This window comes from Lepidochelys kempii, chromosome 4, assembly GCF_965140265.1.
Source record: "Lepidochelys kempii isolate rLepKem1 chromosome 4, rLepKem1.hap2, whole genome shotgun sequence".
In the NCBI taxonomy this organism is placed as follows: Eukaryota; Metazoa; Chordata; order Testudines; family Cheloniidae; genus Lepidochelys; species Lepidochelys kempii.
The window spans coordinates 123,115,879-123,142,975 of NC_133259.1; the positions used below are offsets into that span (position 1 = coordinate 123,115,879).

Sequence of the window (27,097 nt, forward strand, 5' to 3'; positions counted from 1 at the left end):
CGTGACTCACTTGGAAAATGGGTTCATGTCCCAGGTCTCTGCTTTGGAGTTTAGGTGCAGCTTGTTTGATGGGTGAGTAACTACTTTTAAAAATGTGACACTTGTTCTTTCTGGTCTAGAAAGATACTAGTTATGATTCTAAACTGTTGCATTGGGATAAGAAGGGGCTTTGCATTTTCATACAGTTCCTGGTTTCTGAAGCAATGTATAACAGCAGGGGAAAGGGTGAGGGTACAGAGGAAAGGAAAACAGGCTGCAAAGACATGATTAAAAACATTTAGTCTTGCAATTGGATATAAATATATACAGCAACACTCAGCTGGCACAATGGCCCTGAAAAACAAATATGGCTGGACCCATTGCTCAGCTAAGTTTAAATATTTTGGAAGAAAGACTTAGAAGTTGAACTAAATCCTGAATAATCAGGAAAGTACTTTGCTTGCAGAATTACAAAAAAGCAGGAGGAAGTGTTAGAAAATGACCCTTGCAGCTCCAAGGTACACAGAATAATCAGAGTCTTTCTGCAAAGTAAAGCATAGATATCGAACATACTGCAAGAGGTTTTTACATACTTATCTTTCTGTTACAACAGATGACATGCTATGGGCAAGATGTCACCCTCAGATACACAGCTCCCAACGAGTTCAATGAGAGTTGCTTTCATGTATCTGAGGGCAGAATGTGTCCCTCTTAAGTCTATAAACAAATATTTTAGATTAGTTTTAGTATTTTTACTGTTGGGATTCCAAGAACTTTGTATTCTTTACAATATGTATCATATTTATGCCAAGTGGCGTTGTCTGTCCGCATGGTGGAGGCCTATACCTTTAGATTGTAAGCTCTTTGCGGCAAGGACAGTCTTTTTGTACTGTCTAGCACCAGGGGGCTCTGGGGCATGACTGGTGCTCCAACACACTACTGGAATACAAACAAATAATACATCCTGCTACTCCACTGAAACAGGCAGGCTTGCATTTTTAAAGCGACGTACCAGGGTGTTAAGCTGCTCAAATAACTAACTTTGTAGTTTTATCTGTCTGTCAAAGATACAACACATAAATGAGCAAGACTTGCAGTCCCTGCTCTGCCAGGAGTTAAGCAAATATGGATGCTCTCCCACTCAGAAGCCACTTGTTCACCTTTTCATTCTTTAGTAAAACAAAGGTTTCAGAGTAACAGCCGTGTTAGTCTGTATTCGCAAAAAGAAAAGGAGTACTTGTGGCACCTTAGAGACTAACCAATTTATTTGAACATGAACATTCGTGAGCTCACGAAAGCTCATGCTCAGATAAATTGGTTAGTCTCTAAGGTGCCACAAGTACTCCTTTTCTTTTTTAGTAAAACAAAGGGGTTTTTTTTATACTCCCCGAGATATGTAGCTTCTGTTTTGATTTATTTCACTTGGATTGAATGATTATTTTCTCCAGCTTTGCAGACAATGTATGGGGAGGGGGGCAAAGGTAGGAAATTCAGCAAACCACCAGGCTTCATTTGCAAACTGTAGGCTAAAGAATGCCTGCCTTACAAATCAATGGTTGCAAATACTGGAAATCAGGAAGAATTTGGCTCTGTAATTGAAAGAGTTCAGTGAACTTCCAGGACAAATAAAGGCTGTTTGGTCAATGTTGGGGGCCTAGCTGACATGAGTTGTCCCATCTTCAACACTTTCTGGAGGTCTTTCAGCTGTATTTTTAGTGATCTTTTTAAAAAAATCATTCCTTCCATCTAGAAAGCAGAATAAATCACCAAATTCGGTAAATTAAAATTTTCAATAACCATTTCAGCACCAAATTTCTAGAATGTTGGATAAAAACTACTTTTATAAAAGCACAATTTTTGTGAAAAATTAAACTGCAGCAGTTTTGTCAAATTTTGCTACCCCCCCGTGCAGTTTTGGAATAAAATAGCTATTTTCAACAAAAGATTTCATTTTAAAAATGTCAACTGTCCTGTGCAATCCAGGGAACTTAAATCTACTTCAGTACTTGTGGCTTGAAGACAAACTTCCATGGCAAGACAAACATCCAGGAGCTGTTCTGCAGCAGGTCATACTACGTGATCATAATGGTTCCTTCTGAAAACTTACTCCAGGAGAGCCCAATAGCATGCTAGAGCCAATGCACATACCAATGCACCACTCAGCTTACTGTGAAACCCATTTAACAAAACTGGAATTGGAACCAGGGCAGCTCATTGGCTTGTGTTCCCAAGGGGAGAAAATTGACTTCAGATTTTAAGGTAAACTGAGTCAAAAGAGGGGGACTTCATGCCTAGGTCTTTGGTCAAGGTATGGACACCAAAGTGCCCTTCCTTAAAGGTACTGCAGAATTGCTGTTTCTGATTAGGATCAGCATTGAATCCCACACATCTCAGAAGAGCAGCCATCAGAGGAAATAATCAGGGCCATGGAGGAAATGAGTCCTAGCAAGACCCCCGGCTCTGATGGTCCACTGATAGAATTCTATCAAAGTTTCAAAGCAATTCTGGCCTCTGAGCTCTAATACATTTATGAAGATGCCTTCAAGAAAGGTACATTATCGCCTACTCTGAGGGAAGCCCTAATTGCTGTAATACATAAACCAGGTAACGATGCACAAAAGTGTAATAGCTATAGACCCATCTCTTTAATCAATATTGATATAAAAATACTTTTACAAATATTGGCTAAGAGATTTGAAAAAATGAGAGATATGGTTCACTCTTATTGGGTGGGATTTAATAAAATATGCATGGTTCAGATAACACACGTTAGTTGATTAATGTTATGGCATTCAACACTCTAGAAATCTCCATGCAATCATTAAATCATTTCACTTGATGCAAAGAGAGCTTTTCACAGAGTGAACTGGCAATGTCTGTTTCTTACCCTGGATAAATCCTTTATTTCATGGATAAAGCTGTTATATTCCAAACACAACTCTTGTATCCTAACAAATAGCACAATATTCACAAACCCCGTCCTTGATTGGTTTCAGGGAATCAGACAGGGATGCTCCCTCCCCCGTCCCCTGTTCAATCTAGCATTAGAACCACTTGCAATACTAATTAGGGAACACCAAGGGATTCAAGGGATCAAATCAGGGTCTCAAGAGACAAAAATCCTTCCCTATGCAGGTAACATCCTCCTAGTTATTAAAAATCCAGATCAATCCATTCCAAATATCCTGCAAACATTAGATAACTTTGGCAAATTTTCTGGCTACAAGATAAATTGGGATAAGTCAGAAGCAATGAAGATCTCATTGGATCTAGTTGGAAGTGACTCCTAAAGGGACATTTAGATGGCAACAGACAAACCTCAGATATCTTGGTATCCTGTTCCCTAAGGAAATTAGAGACGTAGTCAAGGTTAACCTAGCTGCATTAATCATGCCCTTATCAAACAATTTCAATAGATGGCAGGCACCAACTCTCTGCCTTTGGGGACCAATAAACAATCACAATGAATGCCCTTCCCAGGATCCTTTTTATTCTGAATTCCCTCCTTATCCATATTCCTCACTTTTATTTTACCAAAATTGACACCATGTTCAGTGCTTCTTGTGTGGTGCTGGTAACAAACCCAGGCTTTCCTTACAGAGATTACAGCTCTCTGTCAAAGCAGGTGATTTCAGATTTCTCAACTTTGAACTTTACCATCAGGCAATAGTTCTCAGCCAAGCAGCACAGTGGCTCATTCCCTCATGCTGTAGAGGCCTGGATTGGCTCTGTCTGGAAGCCGAATTGGTTGCTCCTTTACCCCTTTCCAGTGTGCTGCCTTGGGATTATTACTGATTCCCTAAAGAACAACCACCAACTATTGTGGCAGCCAAATATACTTGGTGTCCACTGTTGACTAAACTTAAAAATCACCCCTTTTTATGTATCAAGGCCTCTATCTGGGATACCTCAAAATTATGTAAAACCCCATCATTTGGCCAGATTGTATTAGGAAAGTGACTTACTGGAAATGACACCTTCCTCCCTTTTACAATATTAAAAGAAAGGTTCAGGCTGGAGACTAAGGAGGAGTGGCAATATATCCATCTGAAACATGGCATCTCCCATCTGTTTGGCCCCATTGCCTGCGCTACCCTTGACTACCTGAACTGCTTTCACTTCTCCAAATATTACTCAGGCTGCCACGACCTATGGCAACACTCTATGCACACTTGGCTAGCAAATTTGAATTAAACACGGATTCCCTAAAAAAAAAAAAAAAAGCAATGGGAGGAGGAACTAGGCCAATTATTGTCTGCTAACCAGTGGAAACACATTTTAACCAGTTCTCCAAACTGTTCCTTCGACCTCCATTTAAGATTAATCCAGCAGAAAATCATATGGATGATGCATGGATCCCTCGCCCACTATTCAAAACATGTGCTAACTTAACCCATATGCTCTGGGAATGCTCCGATACCCTTATGTTTTGGGCAGAACTTAATTGCAGAGATAATTTTCTTCCTATCAAATAAAATCGTGTTACAAGAGAAACATATAATCTTAAAACTAATGGGTGTTAATTAGAAGTTGAATAAATCTGAAAAGCTTTGGCTCATCAGAGCACTAATAATCGCTAAAAGCCTAGTATCACAAAACTGGAAATCCAAAAAAACACCAACAATTGAAGACAGGAGCATAGACATTATAAGCTTGGCCACCATGGAAAGAACTGTATACTGTAACAGAAATAAACAAGAAAAATTCTCAGATGTGAGATGCTTTCCTGGAAGTATCTGAATGATCCTATTAAATGCATGGTCCCTGTTTCTGACCCCCCCTCCTCTCTACCCTCTCCCTTCCCTCCCTGTCTGTATGCCCCTCCTCTGAACTTTGCTTCTATTCTTTATCTTATTTTAATAATTTTACTTTAACCAGTTGGAGTTTTATAAACAAATTGTGTTTGTAAATTGTGTAATACAAATAATTGATTTATATTTTGATTACATTTGCTATATATACATATATATGATTACATTAATATTTTATATAATTAAATGTTTCAAATATAGCTAAGGTGAAGTAGCAAATGGTTAATCTATTATAAAAAGTGTATGTATTATGAGAAGTTTACCTACAGTTTGTTATTTCTGTATATAAATTTTAAAAATTTAATATGAAGTTAATAGGAAAAAACGGCTCAGTACTGAGAAAGCCTAAATGGCCTTGGTTACACTGCAATCTAATTTGCTACAGAAACTTTTATTGCATAGCACCCCAAATGTGCTAAGCACTGAATATGCTCCTAGGAAAACATGCCATTAAGAGCTTACAATCTTAACAGGCTAGACAAACAACAATCAATACGGAGCACGCATGGAGAATGGTTAAGATGTTAGGTACTCCTTGGCTTAAATATTTTTAAATTGTAGATCTCAGATTCCAAATCAACAAAGAAGTTAGTAAAAAGAAAAGGAGTAAGGATAGCTCGGTGGTTTGAGTATTGGCCTGCTAAACTCAGGGTTGTGAGTTCAATCCTTGAGGGGGCCATTTGGGATCTAGGGCAAAAATCGGGGATTGGTCCTGCTTTAAGCAGGGGGTTGGACTAGATGACCTCCTGAGGTCTCTTCCAACCCTGATGTTCTATGATTCTATGATACTTGTGGCACCTTAGAGACTAACCAATTTATTTGAGCATAAGCTTTCATGAGCTACAGCTCACATGCATCCGATGAAGTGAGCTGTAGCTCACGAAAGCTTATGCTCAAATAAATTGGTTAGTCTCTAAGGTGCCACAAGTACTCCTTTTCTTTTTGCGAATACAGACTAACACGGCTGTTACTCTGAAAGAAGTTAGTGTCAGTGTAACTCTAACCTCTGTAAAGCACAGAAGAGTTTCCTTAACAGTTTTCATATGACTAAAAGTCCAGAGTCTTAAAGGTTAACCGTCAATGGACCCATTTGTTCAGTTGTATGATTCTGTTGTAGAAATTAAATTCTGTATTTTAGTCGTATTTCTCAAATGTCTTTAGGTTGCAAACCAGCTGAATTCCCATGAGGATGGTGGTGTTTGCATTACAATAGCCCCAGCAGTCCCAGCTGATTGCAGCCTCATTATGCCACATACTGTACAAAAACATAGTAAGAGAGAGTCTCTGCCCTGAAAAAAAAAAATCACCATCTAAATAGGCAAGACGGAAAAAGGGTGGAGGGGAAAAGAAGCTCAGAGAGGTGAAGTGTCTTGCCTCGTCCCACTCAGCAGGTCAGTGGCAGAGCTAAAAGTATAATCCTGGTCTCCTGACTTGCAGTTCAGTGCCATCCCCACTAAACCATGCAGCCTCCCCATGGTGTACATGTCCTGTTATTTCCATAGCTTATACCTCTGATGCAAACTGATCCATTCACTTCCTTGAAATTGAACATTGCAGCAGTTCTTAAATGTTGTTTAAACTTGTCCTTTCCACTGCAACTTACATTTAAGTTCCACACACTCCCTTTATGCTGGAGCCTCCGAAATGGGTGCTGATTAGGACAAGGTGGGTAAACATCAGGTTAAGCAGAGGAAAATTCAATAAGTAAAATTACGGTGTGTGAATCACTGGCTTATTCTGAAAATTAAGATGTTATTTTTGTACTACACACTTCAACAATATCTTAGTACTGGATATGATCTGCTATCAAGAGCTGAGTTTATGACAAGAATTTTGTTTATGTTTAATTAATTTCTCTTAACACCAGCACAATAACTTGTGAGCAGTTTTTGGACATTTTGTATCTATGCCCGATCCAGCTTCCAGACACTGATGTAACAATGATGATTCTTTGGCTAAGGCGTTGAGGAGGCAGGAACAAAGAAATCCATTAGTCTCATAATTGTGTTTTACTACTTTGAGGTATCAGTTCACACAATTTCAGCAGCAGCAGTTAGTTATTGTAAAAAGTACCTAAAAAATCCCCACGCCAACTTCCTGATCTATTGCACTCCCTCCTTCTACACTGATGTGACAGCTGTTGTTGTTTTTTTGAAATGCCTTAATCATTATGTTGCTAAATTTAAATAATCTTGCTACTCTCCTTGCTTTTTAGTTTAATGGGTCTTTCTCCCCTTCAAGGATGGGTATCAGGGCCAAAATGGCTACTCCCAGGTCAAAGTCTTGTAGATTTCACTTTTAACAAGGAGACATATTTTAACCTATTACATGTAACAGCAAAGCAAACTGAACTGCAGTCATTCCTGCAAGATTCTGAGGAATCCACCTCTCCAAACACACGAAGCTATGCAGTGTAAAAGCAAAAGCATTAGGAACCTTACAGAATAGAACCTTTCAGATGCTGATCCAAGCATTGTACAGATGGTGATATAGTTCAGAATTATGATGCCCTAAAGGTGACCCAGTGAGGAAAAAGGAGGCTTTTTGCATGCAGAATTGTAGATTATATTTTTTAAAATGGATCATCCTCCAATGAACAGCTCCTGCAATTCAAATATAATGCTGGGAGTGCTATTTGTTCTGCCCCAGGTACTGTGGATTGCCTGCAGATACTTCCACAGTATCCAGTATGAGACTCATCCCATTTCTAGGAAAATAGGAATTGCTAAAGTGGTGGGCAGGGAAAAACACTTTGAAGAGTTTCATGCCATGCCATGGGGAGGACTCCTTCAGTTCAAGCACATATTTATGATTGGTTAGTAGTTCAGTCCATAATTTAGGAGTGCTCTTGGGTTCCTCACTGACATTAAGCTTTCACACAGCAGCATCTATAAGTAATGCTTTCTATCATCTCTGGTTGGATCGGACTCTCCATCCCACTCTGGCAGACAATGAGCTGATCATCTTTGTCACCCCTCCTCGGGACTACAGCAATAAAATATGGCTCGCCAAGAAATCACCAGCCCTTTGGAGACTCCAACAAAGTACAGAACATTGCAGTTCATCTGCTCAGCACAGTGGGCTACCGCAAGCACATCAAACCTCTTCTCCACTCTCTTTAAACCGGCCTCCCTGAGAATATTCAATCAAATCTGAACGTTTTGGGCCTTATCAAAGCACTCAATGACCAGGTCTGGGATATCTAAAAAGATCACCTAAAGCACCATGAAGACGACTGTGGTTGACAACTTCGCTCCTTAGGTACAATGGAACTTTCTAGTATAAGGGTAAACCTCATCTATGCATGAGACATAGCTTTCTCAGGAGGCCAGTCCAATCTTGGAATGAACTCCCCCAGGAACTAAGGTCCATCATAAACCTCATCACCTTCAACTCCAAGTGTAGAATGCACTTCCGTGACCTGCCTTCTCCAATGTAAACACCAAGCAGCATGGACATTAAAAATCCTACCAAAACACTATGCTGTACACACAATTCTCCCCCTGGGGAGGGGATATGAGAGAGAATGAACCATGTAAGTTACAGATGTTAGGCACATCCCTTAATGCACTAGTGGAAGGCACTCAGATATCCTGTGATAAGAACAATATAAGGAATAAAATGGAATGGACCAGACCACAAGTCCACCTAGTTCAGTACCTGTCTCCAACAGTGGGCTTCAGAGGAAGGTGTAAGAAACCCCACAGTGGGCAGATGAGGATAATTCACCTCCCATTAACTATTAGAGATCAGGATGAGATTTAGAGATTGACATGAGCCCTGAAACATGAGGTTCAATATTCCCTTCAATACCTGTTATTACAATTCTAGATATTCTTGTTATTCCTATAAATATCCAGTCACTTTCTGGATTTTATATTCTTGGCCTCAACAACTTCCTGTGGCAATGAGTTCCACAGTCTACCTATGCACTTTGTGAAAAATATTTTCTGTTATCAGTTTTGAATTTGTCGCTTAATTGAAGGTCTCCTTGTGTTATGAGATGGGGAAAATAGAAGCACCCGAGTTACCTTCTCTAGACCACTAATTATTGTATATACTTTTATCTAGTTTGCTTCTCTCTGCATCACTCCTTGAGCATAATGGAGAAAATGTTTCCAAACAAACATCAAAAAAGCAAATGGATTTGGATTAACTGCTAGATAAATGAGACTCCACCGAGTTGTCTCCCCACATGGAGTACACTATCTGAGCCACTAACAACGACTTTTTCCCCTCTTAGGTATTGTTGTTGGACAAATGACCACTGCCCAGGTCTCTACGGGATCACCACTGACATCTGCTGGTGTTTCGTCAGCTGCTCCAAATGCAACCACTGTCAGGGTCTCTACGGTATCAACTACAGCTGTGACAGTAACAGCTGAAATGCTGTCAACCACTGCAAACCCCACGGAAACTACAGGGGTGCCATCTGCCACAACCGTATCCACTATTCCAAATGGGACCACTCTTCAGGTTTCTCCCGGACGAACATCAGCTGTGACAGAGTTGGCTGGGGTAACATCAGCTACCCCCGATGGCACAACACCTACCAGCATGCTGTCTACTGCTCCAAACGTGACAGCATCTGCTGGGGTTCCATCAGCCACTCCATTCGTAAACACCATGGATTCCACAAACTGCAGTGCAGTGAACACGACAGCGTGTACAGCTTGTTCACCAGGAACATTTCCCAGCAATGGTAAGATTCAAAAGTTTTCCCTCCCAGCTGCAGCTCTCTTACTTTGTCTATTGAGGTGATTACAAAAGGGACAAAAACTGGGTGTGTGATTTTATTTTTTATTGCTGTATCATGCTACAAAAAAGGGCTCAGATTTTTCCCCCTACTCATTTTTTACATTAGGACATCAGGCCTTGTTCACCCTGTCTAACCTAGAGGACACTGTGGTTGATTGAAGAAGTGGTAGGATTACAACCTAAAAACACAATGCCGGTGAAACGTAGCTAATGGGGAGGGGAAGTGATTCTAAGTATGGTAGATACGAACAAAAACAATTTCAAACTATTTGCTCCAAACAATTGGAAAGAAACCGCTGTTAAAGATTCAGTATTCCTGCCCCTTCAATTAAGTGCTGAGAGTGCTCCCAGTCCACCTCTGTTACACTGGAAGCCCCTCAGAGACTTGACATTTCTGATTTTCTAAAGTAAAAACTATCAAACATGAAAAATAAGCCTTTGCAGACTCCTTTCATACCCTTTAAAGAAGCAAGAAAGGGCAACCTGCTTCCCCTTTTCCAGGTCACCTTTAAGGGTGAGTGTGCGCTTTCTTTCCCATTTTTAAGCTCACTTTTTTAGGCAATAAGAATGAATTAAAAAGCTCCAATGAATATAAAGACCAGAAACAGATGGCAAATGTCTCCACTAACTAGCCTGTTGGTGGGGACCTCATCTCCATCTCTACACAATGCTGAATACCTGCTCTCTGCTAATGCCTAAAGTATTAAGAATAAGGATTCATGTTCCACAATGAAAAAATCACCCAAAAGGAAATTCTCCTTAATACCACATGTGGTCAACCTATGGAATTCACTAGAGAAGGAGATCAGTTGAATAAATACCATAGTTTTATTTTTAAAACCAGACTGGATGATGTTAGGATCGATAATAAAGCATGTATCAGGGCATGCTAAGAGAGGGATAACCAGCTCTGATGCTTCGAGGCATGAGACAATCTCTGCAGAGGTCAAGAACTAATTGCCCATACCACCGTATACAACTTCGCACAATTGGGTCCATTATAATCTTTCCTATCCCACATGCTCTGTTGCAAAGTAGCAGGCATTGGTTCCTGCCAGAGGAACGATAACAGATTTGATGAACCAAGAGCTAGCATGGCAAATCCTACATAATTATTCTAAGTAGATTAAACTGGTTTTGTAGAGTTAAGACTGATAGAATGTTTATGATGTGGGAATAGTAATGTAGTTTCGCGTGCCCAGAAGACTGTTTCTTCTTAAGGGAGAATTCTCTGCTTTGGGGGTTTCTGCTTCAGTTCTATTTCCTGCTAAACTTACATTAATCAATGATAAAAAGTAATTTTTTAAAATTATTTTTTAGAGTGAGAGTGAGGAAAAACTTCCTGGTCTCTCAAATTAAAAATAGCCTTGTTAACTACAAAGATTCCACAATGGAGACAACAGATTTGAGGCCCTGGACTATAACATACTCTCTGTTCAGCAATTGTTCTTGTGCCAATCTGAGCAGATTCAAGTACTCTGGGATTATTAAAATCTGATTTTTAATATTAAATTCAATATTTTTTCTTTTCTATCCTACCGTGTTATGTAGGGTGACCAGATAGCAAGTGTAAAAAATCGGGACGGGGGTGGGGAGTAATAGGTGTGTATACAAGAAAAAGCTCCCAAAATTGGGACTGTCCCTATAAAGTCAGGACATCTGGTCACCCTAGTGTTATGTGAGGATACATTTTTTTTAATATATTTTGTCTGAGGCCCACTTAGACAAAGATATTTCTACATTCATGATATTGATCTGTGGTTTAAAAACTGGTGTTTTATCTTTGGATACAAATGTCATTTTTAAAAAAATGTTTATTCTGCTTTAGAGACATTGGGTTGTTTCTGCTGCTCAGAGGGCTCCTGTGCAGACCCTATTGATTGCATATCCTGTCCAGTTGGTCACTATCAGCCTCTAGCCGGACAACGGTCATGTCTGCTTTGCCCACAAGGATATTACACTAAGTAAGTCTCTAGACCACTGTTGTGATTGGGATTGTATTTTTGGTTAGGCACAGATTGTGTATTGTCTCTCTCATTACAATGGGGTCTACTACTTTGTGTTTGTACAGGTGCCTAGCCCAATGGGCTCTTGTTCTTGGTTCGCCCTTAGGCACTACAGAAATAAACAGGATTAATAGTAATTTCCTGGAATAGGATCTCTTTTGCTGCCCCCAGTTGGGCTGCAGGAGCAGTGTTAATGGGGTTTCCCAACAGTAGAAAATGTAAGATTTTACTTAATCAAAAACAAAGGGTATGTCTACACTATGAAATTAGGTTGATATTATAAAAGTCGATTTTATAGTCGATTGCGTATGTCCACACTAAGCGCATTAAATCTGCGGAGTGCGTCCTCACTATTGTGGCTAGCAAAGACTTACGGAGCGGTGCACTGTGAGTAGCTACCCCACAGTTCCTGCAGTCTTCGCCGCCCATTAGAATTCTGGGTTAAGCTCCTAATGTCTGATGGGGCAAAAACATTGTCACGGGTGGTTTTGGGTACATGTCATCAGTCACCCCTCCCTCCATGAAAGCAACGGCAGACAATTGTTTTGCACCTTTTTTCAGTGCAGACGTCATACCATGGCAAGCATGCAGCCCGTTCAGCTCACCGACACCGCCGCTGTTGTGTCCTGGGTGCTGCTGGCAGCAGACGGTGTAGTAGGTCTGCTAACCATAGTCATCCACCACTTCTGCTGCAACTCTGCTCTCTTGCGGCTTGGGGGATCCATTCTGATCCTCCTGGGTGCTGCTAACCATCGTCATACACCGCTTCCGGTGCAACTCTGCTCTGCTGCTATTGTCTCAATAGCGAATTTCTCCATGTTGTCTGTCATGGGCTCTCGGGTACGTGTGTTCTTCCTTGGGAAACGTGCACGGTGCTAATCGTCATTCTCCACCGTTTCCACTGCAAGTCTGCTCTCCTGAATCCACCTCGCAGATCCTCTCGTCATTCTCTATAAATATCTATTCTTGTGGCATCCATCATCAGCCACCGCTTCCGCTGCAACTCTGCTCTCTTACTCTCCTGCAGACGGCATACCACAGTAAGCATGGAGCCCGCTCAGATCACTGTGGCAGCTATGAGCGTTGTAAACACCTCACACATTATCTTGCAGTATGTGCAGAACCAGAACCTGCAAAAGTAGGTAAGGAGGCGATGGCAGTGTGGTGACGAGAGTGATGAGGACATGGACACAGACTTCTCTCAAAGCACGGACCCTGGCAATTTAGCCATCCTGGTGGCAATGGAGCAGGCTCATGCCAAGGAACACCAATTCTGGACCCAGGAAACAAGCACAGACTGGTGGGACCTCATAGTGTTGCAGGTCTGGGATGATTCCCAGTGGCTGCGAAACTTTCACATGCGTAAGGGCACTTTCATGGAACTTTGTGACTTGCTTTCCCCTGCCCTGAAGCACAAGAATAGCAAGATGAGAGCAGCCCTCACAGTTCAGAAGTGAGTGGCGATAGTCTTCTGGAAGCTTGCAAGGCCAGACAGCTACTGGTCAGTTGGGAATCAATTTGGAGTGGGCAAATCTACTGTGGGGGCTGCTGTGATCCAAGTACCCAATGCAATCACTGAGCTGCTGCTATCAAAGGTAGTGACTCTGGGAAATGTGAAGGTCATAGTGGATGGCTTTGCTGCAATGGGGTTCCCTAACTGTGGTGGGGCAACAGATGGAACACATATCGCTATCTTGGCACCAGACCACCTTGGCAGCCAGTACATAAACCGCAAGGGGTACTTTTCCAATGGTGCGGCAAGCACTGGTGGATCACAAGGGACGTTTCACTGACATCAATATGGGATGGCCGGGAAAGGTACATGACCTTTGCATCTTCAGGAATTCTGGTCTGTTTGAACAGCTGCAGGAAGGGACTTACTTCCCAGACCAGAAAATAACTGTTGGGGATGTTGAAATGCCTATAGTTATCCTTGGGGACCCAGCCTACCCCTTGCTCCCATGGCTCATGAAGCCATACACAGGCAGCCTGGACAGTAGTAAGGAGCTGTTCAACTATAGGCTGAGCAAGTGCAGAATGGTGGTAGAATGTGTATTTGGGCATTTAAAAGCACGCTGGTGCAGTTTACTGACTTGGTTAGACCTCAGCGAAACCAATATTCCCATTGTTATTGCTGCTTGCTGTGTGCTGCACAATATCTGTGAGAGTAAAGGGGAGACATTTATGGTGGGGTGGGAGGTTGAGGCAAATCGCCTGGCCACTGATTATGCACAGCCAGACACCAGGGCGATTAGAAGAGCACAGCTGGGCATCAGAGAAGCTTTGAAAAACAGTTCCTTGACTGGCCAGGCTACGGAGTGAGAGTTCTGTTTGTTTCTCCTGGATGAAATCCCACCCCCTTGGTTCACTCTACTTCCCTGTGAGCCAACTGCCCTCCCCCCTTCGATCACCGCTTGCAGAGGCAATAAAGTCATTGTTGTTTCAAAATCATGCATTCTTTATTAATTCATCACACAAATAGGGGGATAACTGCCAAGGTATCCCAGGAGGGGTGGGAGAGAAGGGAAGCACCGGGTTGGGTGGTGGATGAGGGGAGGAGGGAAGGACAAGGCCACACTGCACTTCAAAACTTATTGAATGCCAGCCTTCTGTTGCTTGGGCAGTCCTCTGGGGTGGAGTGGTTGGGTGCCCGGAGGCTGGCCCCACCCCTCCCCGCATTCTTGGGCATCTGGGTGAGGAGAGTATGGAACTCGGGGAGGAGGGTGGGTGGTTACACAGGGGCTGCAGTGGCGATCTGTGCTCCTGCTGCCTTTTCTGCAGCTCCACCAAATGCCGGAGCATATCAGTTTGATCCCCCAGTAGCCTCAGCATTGCATCCTGCCTCCTCTCATCATGCTGCTGCCACCTCTCATCTTGCTCGTCCCTCCTGTCCTCACGTTGGTTTTCTGCTTTCCTGGACTCTGCCATTGTTTGCCTCCACGCATTCTGCTGAGCTCTTTTGGTGCGGGAGGACTGCATGAGCTCAGAGAACATTTCATCACAAGTGCGGTTTTTTTGCCTTCTTATATGAGCTAGCCTCTGGGACAGAGATGATAGTGGGAGCATTGAAACATTTGCAGCTATGGGAGGGGGGAAAAAAAGGGAGAGTAGTATTTAAAAAGACACATTTTAGAGAACAATGGGTAGACTCTTTCACGGTGAACCAAGCTGTTAACATTACATAACACATGTGCTTTTGGTACAAGGTCGCATTTTGCCTCTTATATTGAGGGCCTGCTGGTTTGGTGTGAGAGATCACACACACACAGGGTCGGGCAACAGAATTCGGCTTGCAGGCAGCCATGGTAAGCCACAGTCTTTTGGCTTCTTCAACCTTCAGAACATGTGGGAATGGTTTCAAACAGCAGTGCCCTCCTTTCCCATACCAAGCACCCGTTGGGTTGGCCATTTAAAAAGGAGGGGCTGTACTGGTCGTGAATGCATCCCAAGTCTTCAGGGCAAATTAATCATTAAACATGCTTGCTTTTAAACCATGTATTATATTTACAAAGGTACACTCACCAGTACCTGCTGCTGTGCGCTATCCTCCTCCTCATCTTCCTCATCCCCAAAATCCTCATGCCTGTTGCGTGTGGCTCCACCTCTGCAGGTGTACACGGACAGGGGTGGGGTAGTGGTAGGGGCACTCCCTAGAATTACATGCAGCTCATCATAGAAGCGGCATGTCTGGGGCTCTGACTCGGAGTGGCCGTTTGCCTCTTTGGTTTTTTGGTTGGCTTGTCTGAGGTCCTTAATTTTCACAAGGCACTGCTGCGGGTCCCTGTTATAGCCTCTGTCCATCATGTCCTTGGAGATTTTGGCAAATATTCTGGCATTTTGTCTTTTGGAACAGAGTTCTGATAGCACAGATTCATCTCCCTATACAGCGATCAGATCCAGTACCTCCCGTTCGGTCCATGCTGGAGCTCTTTTGCGATTCTGGGACTGCATGGTCACTTGTGCTGATGAGCTTGCTGTGCTGGCCAAACAGGACATGAAATTCAAAAGTTCCCGGGGCTTTTCCTGTGTACCTGGCTAGTGTATCTGAGTTGAAAGTGCTGTCCAGAATGGTCACAATGGAGCATTCTGGGATAGCTCCCGGAGGCCAATACCATCGAATTGTGTCCATGCTACCCTAAATTCGACCCGGTGATGTCGATTTCAGCACTAATACCCTTGTTGGGGAGTACAAAAATCGATTTTAAGAGCCCTGTAAGTCAACAAAAATGGCTTTGTCGTGTGGACGGGTGCAGGGTTAAATCAACCTAACGCTGCTAAATTCGACCTAAACTTGTAGTGTAGATCAGGGCTAAGGCTGGGAACCAAGAGATGTGGGTTTTTTGCTCCAGCTCTTCCACAAATTTCCTCCTGGGTAACTCAAAGGAGTCTTTCAAACTCTCTCTCTGCATCTTAGTTTTCCTATCTGTAAAAGGGGATAGTATGTCACTGGCTCAACTACGTGCTGTGAGGCTTAATTAATGATTGCAAGGTGCTACCGTGACTATCAAAATGCCTACAAATACATGTGTTGGCCCAAGAAACCAGTCCTCAGGTTGTCCAGACTTCATAGGCTAAGTGGGATCTGTGGTATAGTGCAGTCTTGACTTGGTTGCAGCTGTAATTTGTCTGGCCTCATCTGCTTTATCTTAGGTCTCCTGTAGAAATTAGACCTTTTCCTCGTGTGCATGGTGGGTTGTGACTCACTGATCAGCTGTGTGCAAATATTTCATTTGGAAGCATGTATTGGCCATTTACACACATTAGACATATACAAATGTGTACAGGCAGCCTCAGAGCTATAGAATGCATTAGAATACTTTAATAAGAAGTCCTGTCACTGGGTGCCAAAAGCTTCAGCTGATTATGGTTGAGCAGCTAATTTTTCCTTCAACACAGTTTATGAAACCCCCATGGATGGTGGAGGGCTCTGCATAGCTTGTTCTATTGGTGACTTTAATTTAAAGCAGGGGGTTGGTCCCGTTTCAAAGGCCAGACTAGATTCTTGCAATTAAGCTATTACAATGGCCACAATTGGACTCCTGAGCTAGAGATTAAGAGATTACCAGGTTTCTCAATTTTACCAGTGATGCCTTAATAAGGATCTCACAGTTCCAAGAACAAATGTTTCTGCCACTGAATCTATGTCTCCTAATTTTTACCTTTAATACAAATCTCAGCTGGAGCTAGCTGCTAGTCCACTGCAATGTGAACCTGCATTCAGTGCCTCTTTCCCCCAGCCAGGTATGCAATGAATTCTACCAGGCCTCAGAATCAGTAACAACATGATATATCTGATCAGAATGCAAGTTCCAAGGTGGCATTAGTAATAGGGGATGGGAAAAGATACCTAAGGGGTCATGGAGGAGAGGGATCAAACTGAGAAGGAAATTCCTCATTTAGAAAAGTGGTATGATTTGGATCTGCCTATAAGAAACACATTAGCCAGTATATGCACCTCTTCTCCTAAAAAAAGGAGAGAACATATTTCATTACCATCCCCAGCTCCTGTTCAGGTCTCATTTAGGCTGTATGGCCAAGATTTTCAAAACTGGATACCTCAAGTTAGACTACTAAATCCTTGCTGAGGCTTCTATTGAAGTGACCTGATATTCAAAGGTGCAGAATATCCACTAGTTCCCATAAAAATCAATGGTAGATGCTGAGCATTCTGCACCTCTGAAGATCAGGCCTCTCACAAGCCTCAGTGTGGACTTAGGCTCCTAACTTCAGGCACCCATTTTAAAATCTTGGCCTAACTACCTTGAGGGTGGGACTTTGTAATCTTGTTCTCCCAATACTTATCTGTAAAGCTTGCAGCGAACTGCAGGAAATGCATAAACAATCTCTCGTATTAATGCAATCGAGAACTTCATTTCTTAACTGAATGTTTAAAGCTCAGGCTAGTTCCAGTTGGGTTTCCCCCCCGGAACTGCCTCATCCTCCTTAAACTATTTCTTTATTTCCTAGAGATGCACCAGATACAAGCAAACAAATAGGTCTGCCAAGCTCAGAAGCCTTCATTTAAGCAGCTTAAATTTGACTGAAGCTTTTTTCCTCATGAAACATAGATAAAACTGAACTAACTTGATTCAATTCTCTTTTTAGTTTAGTGAAAAGTGTTGCATGCCTACCCTGTCAGCCTGGCTCTTATTCCAATGAGTCCGGGGCAGCAGCTTGCAGACCATGTGGAAAAGGTATGCTTTGACTCTTACGCACTTCCAAGGTGTGCTGTGATGCCAGAATGTACAAGATTTTTCTTATAACTGGTTACAGTAACAGATTACTTAAAAGAAAAAGTAGCATTTAGTAACAGGATTGTTTTTTCAGACCAAAAACCTGAACTATGGATTCCATTTCCTTTGACTGTTCTAATATATTTTTCTAATTTGATGGGAAAATTGCCATCAAACCATGCATATCACCTTGTTCTTGTGTGTAACAAAATAGCTTATGCTCCCCCTCACACCTGTACTAGCCTGTGATAACGTTCCTGTAGGGTCTCTCTCTCTCTCTTCAGGTCCTCTTGATTTTCTTCAGGAGGGGAGGCCAGGTGTTCATGTACCCCGATTAGAGTAAGTTCCTCCTACTTCAGATGACTAGGTCAGAAGCACAGTTGCCTTTCCTCAGTCCAGGCAAAACATCCCTCCTTATAGCTTTTGTATGGGAAGGTAGGACAGCAACTGCACATCCTTGAGAACTTGCTGATAGCCTATACCCAAACCTGCACTTTTGTCAATAGCCTTTTTCACCTTCACTTGATTCAATGTAAAATGGGGATGGAGCACTCTGTGCAATACCAGAAGCTCTGCAGGGCCTGCCTACCCATCACAGGTGCACAAAGTGTCACTTTGCAGTTCCTGACAGAGTTTTAAATCTTGGCAATAGCACTAGATTGAAGTGGAGTGTCTGAGCCTCCTAGATGTCACACTAGTATTGCAAGGTCATTATGATTCTCCCCTGGTTTTAGGCTCCTTAAAAATTTTTTCAAACACCCCTCTCCCCCAAATCACTGTCAGGAGAACACACAACAAGATTTTACATGTCATTGCTGAGACTCATCTTAACTCTTTGTAACCTTGATAATTGAGTGACTGGTGCCATTACAGGGAAGATTCCTCTTTTCTGTTTTTTTAGGGTATTTCAGCTTCCAGAAAAATTCAGCATTCTGCATGCCCTGTCCACATGGATCATTCTGCAAGTAAGAAATACATATATCATTTTTCAGGGGTGTGGGAAAGGGTAGTAGGATTCTTTTACTATTGGCAAATGGTTCAAGACACTAATTCAACTGGCAAAAAGGGAGGCATCCTTGTTTTTCACGCTGATCGATGAATATCTCCGTACTGAGCAATGTTTTAAGGGGGATCTGCCTGTGAGTCTCTTAAATATTCCAATATTCTGTTCTCCTTAACTGAAATTGACACTGTCGTGAACACTGACTTAAGGTAAAAGATCCTAAAAATTCAGTGGGTCAGCGATGATGAGTGAATGGTGACCCTATACATGAATTTCAGTTGTGCCATGAGGCTGGCCCAGTGATGGTGCAATGGCAACATATTTAGCTGCTGCATGGGAGGTTTCAGTTCAGGATTCCCCTTCTACCCAGACTACACTGTCGTGTGGCAGACAAGCAGCCAACAAAAGTGAATAGAATTAGAAACTCCCATCAGTTGACAGTCACACCGCAGTCCAAGATGTGGTTTTATATTAATGATTAAACTCCATGGATAACAAAAGAGGTGAAGAGGGCAGCAGATAAACTCCTCGGTGCAAAGGCATGAGAATAATTTTGGATGGAGAGGAACTTGAGAATTCACTATCAAATTCCTCAGGGGGAAGGAAGGGTGAGAAAGAAAATAAGTAATCATGAGCTGGCAAATACTGGCCTTTTGTTTTAAGAAAACTGGGGCATTTGGTGATTAACTCTATTTGTGATGAGCTTGGATGCTGAGAAGTTATCAGAACTGATTAGTGTTCTGTGAAGGTTTCACATCCCATAAGGCCACTCCCCTTTTCCTTCGTTTTCTTTTGATGTGTACCTTTAGGCCTAGGCTTTGTCTACAGTAGGGTGCCAGCCACTGGAATATAAATCCCTACTGTAGATGTGCTGTAAATTGCGACTTGCATTGGTGTAGCTTACCTCAGCTACAGGGGTCTGCACTAGAAGTTTGTACCAATGCAGCCAAACAGCTGGCTAAAACCCTAATATAGACAAAGGCCTCAGCTCTTAATTTAAGGCCTGAAGGGGAAATAAAGCTAGCATTAACATCCAAATAGTTTAGACCTAGTCAGCTTTTGCTCAGCGTCATGCAGTTTACATGCTGTATCAGATGATTCAGCTAGAGTTCAGCTATATTTGTAGATTTCTTTTCCTCTCTCCTCTTCTCTCCAAAGTACTACCAACTGCAGCAAGTGTACAATGTGTCCCACTGGAGAAGAGACCCTTGGAGAAGCATCTGAAGAATGTGCACCTTGTCTGCCAGGTAATTAATTAAAAGAAGGGAAATGCAGCTGATATTCTGGCTGAGGACAATGAGCTTTATTTAGAGAATAAAACTTGCAGATGGTTTTGGCTGATCTCTATTTGCAAACTGGCCAGCAGCTGGCACCTATTCTCAGCAACAATGCTGACATGGGTTTATGGGCTAGTGTTTGCAGGACACACCATTTCATCATTAATGCAGAAGAGTTCTTGCAACTTTTATTTCTACCACGCTGGCAGGAAAACTGCTTTCAGCACCAGTACATCAGGATTTTGGCCCCCTTCCCATACAGTCCCTGTTTCAATGCTGTCACCCCACTAGCTCCTGAGCCCGTCTGTCCCCAGTGTAACACAACACCCCCAAGAACCCCACTCTGTCCCTCCCATGCCTCCTTACCTGGCCCCACTGTGAGGAATGCAGCCTCTTTCCCCTCCCTATCCACTAGCTGGCTGCTGTCTCTTCTGGCATCACAGCAGCCCTTGGTAGGCGAAAGTTGTAATTGCAGCACCTCTCCAACAGAATCTATATTCTATATATCTATAGAAAAAGAAATCTGCGGGGGACATGAATTCTGTGCATACGCAGTGGCACAGAGTGTGATGACATGTAATCCCTGACTGATACAGCTGTGCCAGCAAAAAACCCCTAATACAGTGCTTTTGCCTGTATAATTTATTTTGTTCACAAGAGATGAATTAAGCTGTATGGGCAAAAGCACAGTCACTAAGTGCTCCATCCACTAGAAGAGCTTTGCTGGGATAGTATGCCGGTATTCTTATGCCAGTACTCACATTGTAGACCTGGCTTAAATCTATAAACAAGCAGTTCATGAAGGGGAAAATTAGAAAAACGTGATTTCTAGCCTCTATTCAATACTGTCTCATATAAACACCAAGCAACATACGAGTCAGTGATACGGCATTATGCTACAGCCCCTGTAGCAGGGCTAAAAATCACCAGGAAGTTCCATAGTGAAGTAGTGCTTTCAAACACACAAGATACATTAAACATTAAATGCAGCAAACATACAGCCCCACAATTTTAAAGACCCATAGTTCTTATGAACATTGAAGTTCAGAAAATGAAAAAAATTAATCATCATTTAACAATTTTTAAACAGCTATCAACTTTCAGTTGGATAGGAGAAATGGATTCAAACCACAATTATAGACAAACACCTCTGAACTTTGGATCCAGCGTAGAACGTTGCAACTTGTTCTCATCATTGGTTTTGAAATATGTGAAAATGCAGAATAGTATTTCCCTGTTTTCTACTGAACTCATGTCTCAAACTTACTCTATTTGCCAAGTTTAAAAATGCAGGTTTCCTCCCTCTTCCCCAAGCCCATGTGTTCTTTTAGTTTTCTCTGCCCATCACCATAGAGAGACCAACTGAGAGCCCAATTTTTGCTTCGTGCATTAAATGTTTTCATCAGTTTTCCTCTCTCACTCCTTTAAAGCACAGGTCAACCATGCACTGATACCAAAAGCCCCAGTAATCTAGTCCTACCCCTCATTTTGTGCTTCTTTTGATTTGTAGGTACATATAAAGGCGCCAGCGACAGCAAATGTGAGATCTGCAATATAGGAGAATACCAAGTACAAAGGGGCAAGGAGAGCTGTGACAAATGCCCAGAAAATTATTACTGTCCTGTAAGTCTCTCTAAGCCGCAGCAGTGGTCTGTCTTACCAAATGTAGCTGATCTGTTACAATTAACACCATTTTTATTCAATCCCCTTCCTTTGTAGCATTCTTTTGGTTTTTCGTTTTAAAAAAAATGTAAACACAGCCATGTTAGAGAGGAGTAGTCACAAATGTTAGCCACCTCTAGAGTCATGTACCTATCCTTGCTCCACACATGAAGCTTCCACTGATCCTCCATTGGGAGTTTTGTGGGAAACTAAAGACTGGAGAGTGGCCCATTAATTGTGTTACTTGAAATATGGGCAAGGCAGTGTAACAGACCTGTTGCTCTAAATCCTACAAGTAATGGTGCCATCCTGAGTGTACCCATGCATGACTTGAAAAGTGGTAACTTCAGGTTGGTTAAATAGACTCATTTGCTGTAAATTTCAGGCAGGGGTTCTCAACCTTTTTCTTGCTGAGGTCCCTCTCAACATGCTATAAAAACACCAAGGCTCGGTGGGGGAGGAAGGGGTAGCTCAGGGTTCTGGGCTGGGGTGGACTCTTGGATATAAACAGTTTTACTTCATTTAGGGGTCCAGGGAGGGAGCGCCACCTCCACCCCCTGACTCACTCAGGTGGTCACCCAGCCTGTCTGGGCTGTGTGGGGACGCAACCAAAAAATATAACTCAAAGGGGGGACTCGGTTCAAAAAGTTTGAAAACCGCTCAGGGTGCAGCTAGGGGCTGTGTATGGGCGGGAGGGTCTCCCAGTGCAGCTCTGTTTCAGGGGCGGGGTGCTGGGGCACCCAGCTTCAGCCCCCACTGCTCCTGGCTTATTTAGTGTCCTGCACCATGCTGAGCAGTGTCAGTGCTTAACAAATAATACAGTCTTACCTGTCTGATGAAGCTACCTATTTTGTATTTTCAATTCCTTAGAGCCCAGATGTGAACCCAATTGCGTGTCCTTCTAATGCCTTCTGCCCAGCTGGGAGCACTCAACCACAGTATTGTATGGAAACATTTCTTTATAAGGCAGGAAACTCTTGTGAACTGGCTCCTCTAACCATTGTATTACTAGCCGTTTCTTCAGCAGGTGAGTAGTATTTATGTTATAGTAAAAGTGGAATACAATCCACCTGCAACTTGGGTAACTTCTTGATTAAACAAGTGGAGGTGTTCCCTTGGTGGTATATTCTTGACTAGTTTTCTGACATCTTCATTTCTTGTGTGGGTTCTCTTCTTTTGGCCACTGCTTGTTCCTTGCATTTTTGTTTTCAGAGGAATTAAATCTGTGTCCCTTAATTATGGTCCCTCCTAGGATTCTTTAGCCTATTTTCATTAGATTTCTTAATATCCCTAAAATATTGTCTGAAAACACAATAGTACATTATGATAAAAGTATGGGACAGCAGCTTTAAAGACATAAGAATAGCTTCCGGGGTTGTAGTCCAATCTCTAGTCACCACTTGCCTATTGAGGGTGTAACATTTGACAGAAGTCGGTGGGTTGTTCTTTACAGCTGTTACATATTGGCACATTTCTGAAGCAGGCCAAAGATGCTGCCTGTGCCTTGGGATGCTGCCTGTGCCTTGGTGGAGGGTGCCCTAATAATCAGAGGAAAAGAGGCTGAACACCTAATGACACACTGTGATCCATTTAGAAATTCTATGATGAGATGGCTTGGCCATTCAACAAGCTAGATATAGCCACTGAGATGAGGAGACAGACTTAAAAGGTCTAGTCCTGTCCTGGTAATAGAATAAGGCTCTGCAAACATCCATCAAATGTAGCTTGCGCACATCAGGAAGAACACTGGTGCTTTACTCAACTAATCAGGTGAAACTCTAGAGACCACCTTAGGGATGAAGTTAGAGTGCAGTCTCAGAAACACCTTGTCCCTATGAAAGGATGCGTAGGGAGGTCCTGCTTTAAGGGTTTGTAGCTCGCTGATTCTGTGCTGAGGTGATGGCCAATAGAAAGACAGTTGTGAAGCTAAGGGGATTATGGAGCACAGAGCTGGTTGGGAAATTTTCAATGAAACTGATTGTCATCAGTGATGCCTAGTCATTACACAAAGTAAAAACTATTTCCCCATGCTAATTTTTTCCCTACTCACACCTTCTTGTCAACTGTTGGAAATGGGCCATCCTGATTCCATTGTTTCTTTGACTACAAAAGTTTTTTTCTCCTGCTGATAATAGCCCACCTTAATTGATTAGTCTCGTTACAGTTGGTATGGCAACACCCATTTTTTCATGTTCTCTGTGTATATATATCTTCCTACTGTATTTTCCACTGCATGCATCTGATGAAGTGGGTTTTAGCCGACGAAAGCTTATGCCCAAGTAAATTTGTTAGTCTCTAAAGTGCCACAAGTACTCCTCGTTCAGTATACTTAGAGTAACTCCACACACTCAAAGGGCAGGTCTTCGTTCATGGCCTACTCCTTCCTAGGCATGCCTGATACTTAGAACCATGATGCTCTACACAGCATCACCGCCAAGGCCACAGACCTAGCTGCCAAGTCAGAGGCATCCATTACTGCCTGTAAAGCCAATTTGGCCTTCCTTAATTATTTTCCCAAGTTCCTCCCTGCTGTCGTGTGGGTGTTTTGAGGGGAAAAGTGTCATCATCGATCCCAAGTCAAAAAAGTTATGAGGGTTTTTATGAAGGGTTTGATGAAATTTAGCCAAAGCTAAGAACTAGCAGGTCATACATGTATGAGGTTCTGTCTTGCTGCCATGGGCAATAAGAGGGAACTCAGGGAGGGTCACAGCCACCCTATCCTGCACAGCCCCAGTGGACACTGCCATAAAAAAAAATAAAAAATAAAAAATCTGATCTCGTGCATCAGGTATATGTGCATCTACAGTGGGATCCACACTGATACATATTCAAAGAAATGGCAGTAACAGCATTGCCAATTTTCCCAACTTATATAAGATTGTTTTGGCCCCTATTTCAGGAGCTCTTGCTGGCCACCTGATGGTGTGGAGCTCCCAGCTTCTTCCCAAACATTCTACTTAATTCTGTGTCCCCCCCTCCAGCCCCAATCTCCGCCATCACGAGCTCAGCGAATAATTCTGCCCTCTTCTCTCCCTCCCCCTACCTCTTGTCCCTCAGTGCTCCTCCAAGGGTTCTTCTCTTCCACTCCCCACCCAGGCCTTGGACAGCATTTACAGTGATCCCCTTCTTAGGCATGGTGTTCCAGGGATGGGACGGGCGCACAAAATGTGTGTGCAGGGAGCAGAATGACCCGCTCTTCACTGAGGGAGAAGAGATGCCCAGACTTGCTGAGCTTCTACTGCTTCCTTCCCAACCCGCCTTAAGAGAATGGTGTCAGCCACTCCTTTTCCTCCTCCCCACAAACCTCCCCTAAGCTTCCAAGAGGAAAGGGGAGAGCTTTGCCTGCTTCCTGCAGCAGACCTGATTAGCTGCTCTTCCCCAGGAGGTGGGGATGTGGTGAAGGCAGCCAGTCAGATGGGGTTTTGCCTGGCCGAGACAGGAAATCATTTGAAGGCTGGATCGTCTCCTCCTTCAGCTCCTTGCCATGCTGGTTCCACCAGGAGTCAAAATAGCATTTCAAGAGTCGGGAGCCCTGTATGTTCAAAAGTTGTCATGAAAGTAGCAGTTAAAATAGGTATTTGGCAGGAAAATATATTAAAAAAAGGCTTGTGTGAAAAAGACTGTCCAGGTTGGCCTCACCTCCTACCACTCTTGGGCTTTTCCATCAGAAATGCTTTTGAAGAAAACCATTCAACACTCAGTTAAAGTAGCCTGAACGAGGACTAAATAGAAAAATACCAAATTCACAAGAACTAGGGAATATTTCATAAAGGTTTATGGGACAAATTCAGAGCTGATGTAAACCCACACATTTACTACGGGCTTGCATTTGCTCACTCAGAATCTAAAAGTTGGACATCTTTCTGCCCTGGGTGAGCATGTTGGTGCATCACAGCAGAGGAGCATAAATGTGTCATTAAGATCAGTTTCTCTAGTGTGGTTCTGCCAAAAAGCAACTAAAAATAGCACTGCAGAGCTTGATATCTGTCAATTATTTCCGTGTCCAGCATGCTCAGTTTAGAAGTAATTTTTTTTCTGACAATCCTGCACACTCAGGCTAGAATCAGTCAATCTTGGTTCTTTCCTCCTTGTGCCTCATTACAGGATTATAGGGATTCTGCAGGTCAAACTAATTTCTCAGCCAAGTCTTTCAATAGATGTGAATACGTATAACCAACTCAGAAAAAGAATTCTGGGGATGTATGTTAAATAGAAGCCAGCCCTCTTTCTACTAGCACAGAACAGTGAAAGAGCAGCCAAGTTAATTTTGTCATTAAAGTCTGCCAATGAGACTGCATATCAAAAAGGAGATTTGAATAAGATCATTTTTATACAGTCACCTTTCATAGTAGAATTGCACCTTCAAAGTTGTGTTATGAGAATTGAAATTATACCTACCCAAAATGAATTTGCACTAATTTAAATGAAAATAAAGCCTTAAGTTGTCAGAGTGTGAGACTGCTTTATCAATAAAGCTCAGAATAAATAACCTCTGACATTTTTTCCCTTCCCTCCTAAAAATAATTTTCATTCTTCATTTTTCCAGGTGCAGTCCTCCTTGTGTCTGTAATAATTCTGAAACAAAGGCAAGAAAATGGCAGGAAAACTTTAAAATCTCCATTACTATCAAAAGGAGTGAGACCACACACAACTTATGGTGTGACTGGGCGCACAGAACCAGTATATGCCGGCTGGTAGTTGGCTAGGATTGTACAGAGTTGTAAAAATCACAAGCATTCTCTCAGTTTCTTTTCTCATGTCTGGTGATTTGACAGATATTTATTTAGTAGTGTGTGTCTGGGCAGAATGTAAGACATTATTAATCCTTGGGGATTTGTTTGTGTAGCCAAAATATTTAATTGTAGCCGATTAACAAAAATGTGAACAAAAATGAAACTTAGAAAGTGATTTGATTTGTGCAGGTCTGGCTTAATTCAAGAATAAGAATAGGTGCATCCTTGCACATCATCACTCCCACCGCGAAGGAAGAAAAGTGTGTGTCATGGCAATCCTCTCAATTTCAACAACAGACAATACCATGAGTGAGCATGTGGTAGCATCATATAACATGGTCTCTTTACAGTATATGCTAGCTATTCCTACCATGGCAGGACTTAACACAAACATAATTCCTCTTAAGAACATATAGAATCTCTTCTTCCACTCCAAAAACGTGACTGTTTCCCCTAGGCAGGAGTGGGGCAGAGAAAGCTGCATGATCCCAGATTCATCCGTCTTCCATACCTGTGAGAGGATATCTGCAGGGAAAGTGATGGGCAATTATGGAAAAACACCTCTCCAGTGTTTGTTGCTAGTTCCCAATGGAACTGGCTGCAGAAGCTGCTCGCTATTATAGGGCTCCCTCATA

At 42.6% G+C, this 27,097-nt stretch overlaps 1 protein-coding gene across 1 annotated transcript; it reads left to right on the top strand.

The window, feature by feature from the left end:
- Nucleotides 1-26,939, top strand: LOC140910822 (uncharacterized). Its single transcript, XM_073342748.1, has 9 exons — nucleotides 1-72; nucleotides 9,034-9,492; nucleotides 11,377-11,512; nucleotides 17,660-17,748; nucleotides 18,689-18,752; nucleotides 19,949-20,037; nucleotides 21,578-21,690; nucleotides 22,600-22,756; nucleotides 26,276-26,939. Exons 1-9 carry the CDS (start codon nucleotides 18-20, stop codon nucleotides 26,425-26,427), a joined length of 1,314 nt encoding a protein of 437 aa, XP_073198849.1. The 5' UTR covers nucleotides 1-17; the 3' UTR covers nucleotides 26,428-26,939.
- Nucleotides 26,940-27,097: the final 158 nt, after the last annotated feature.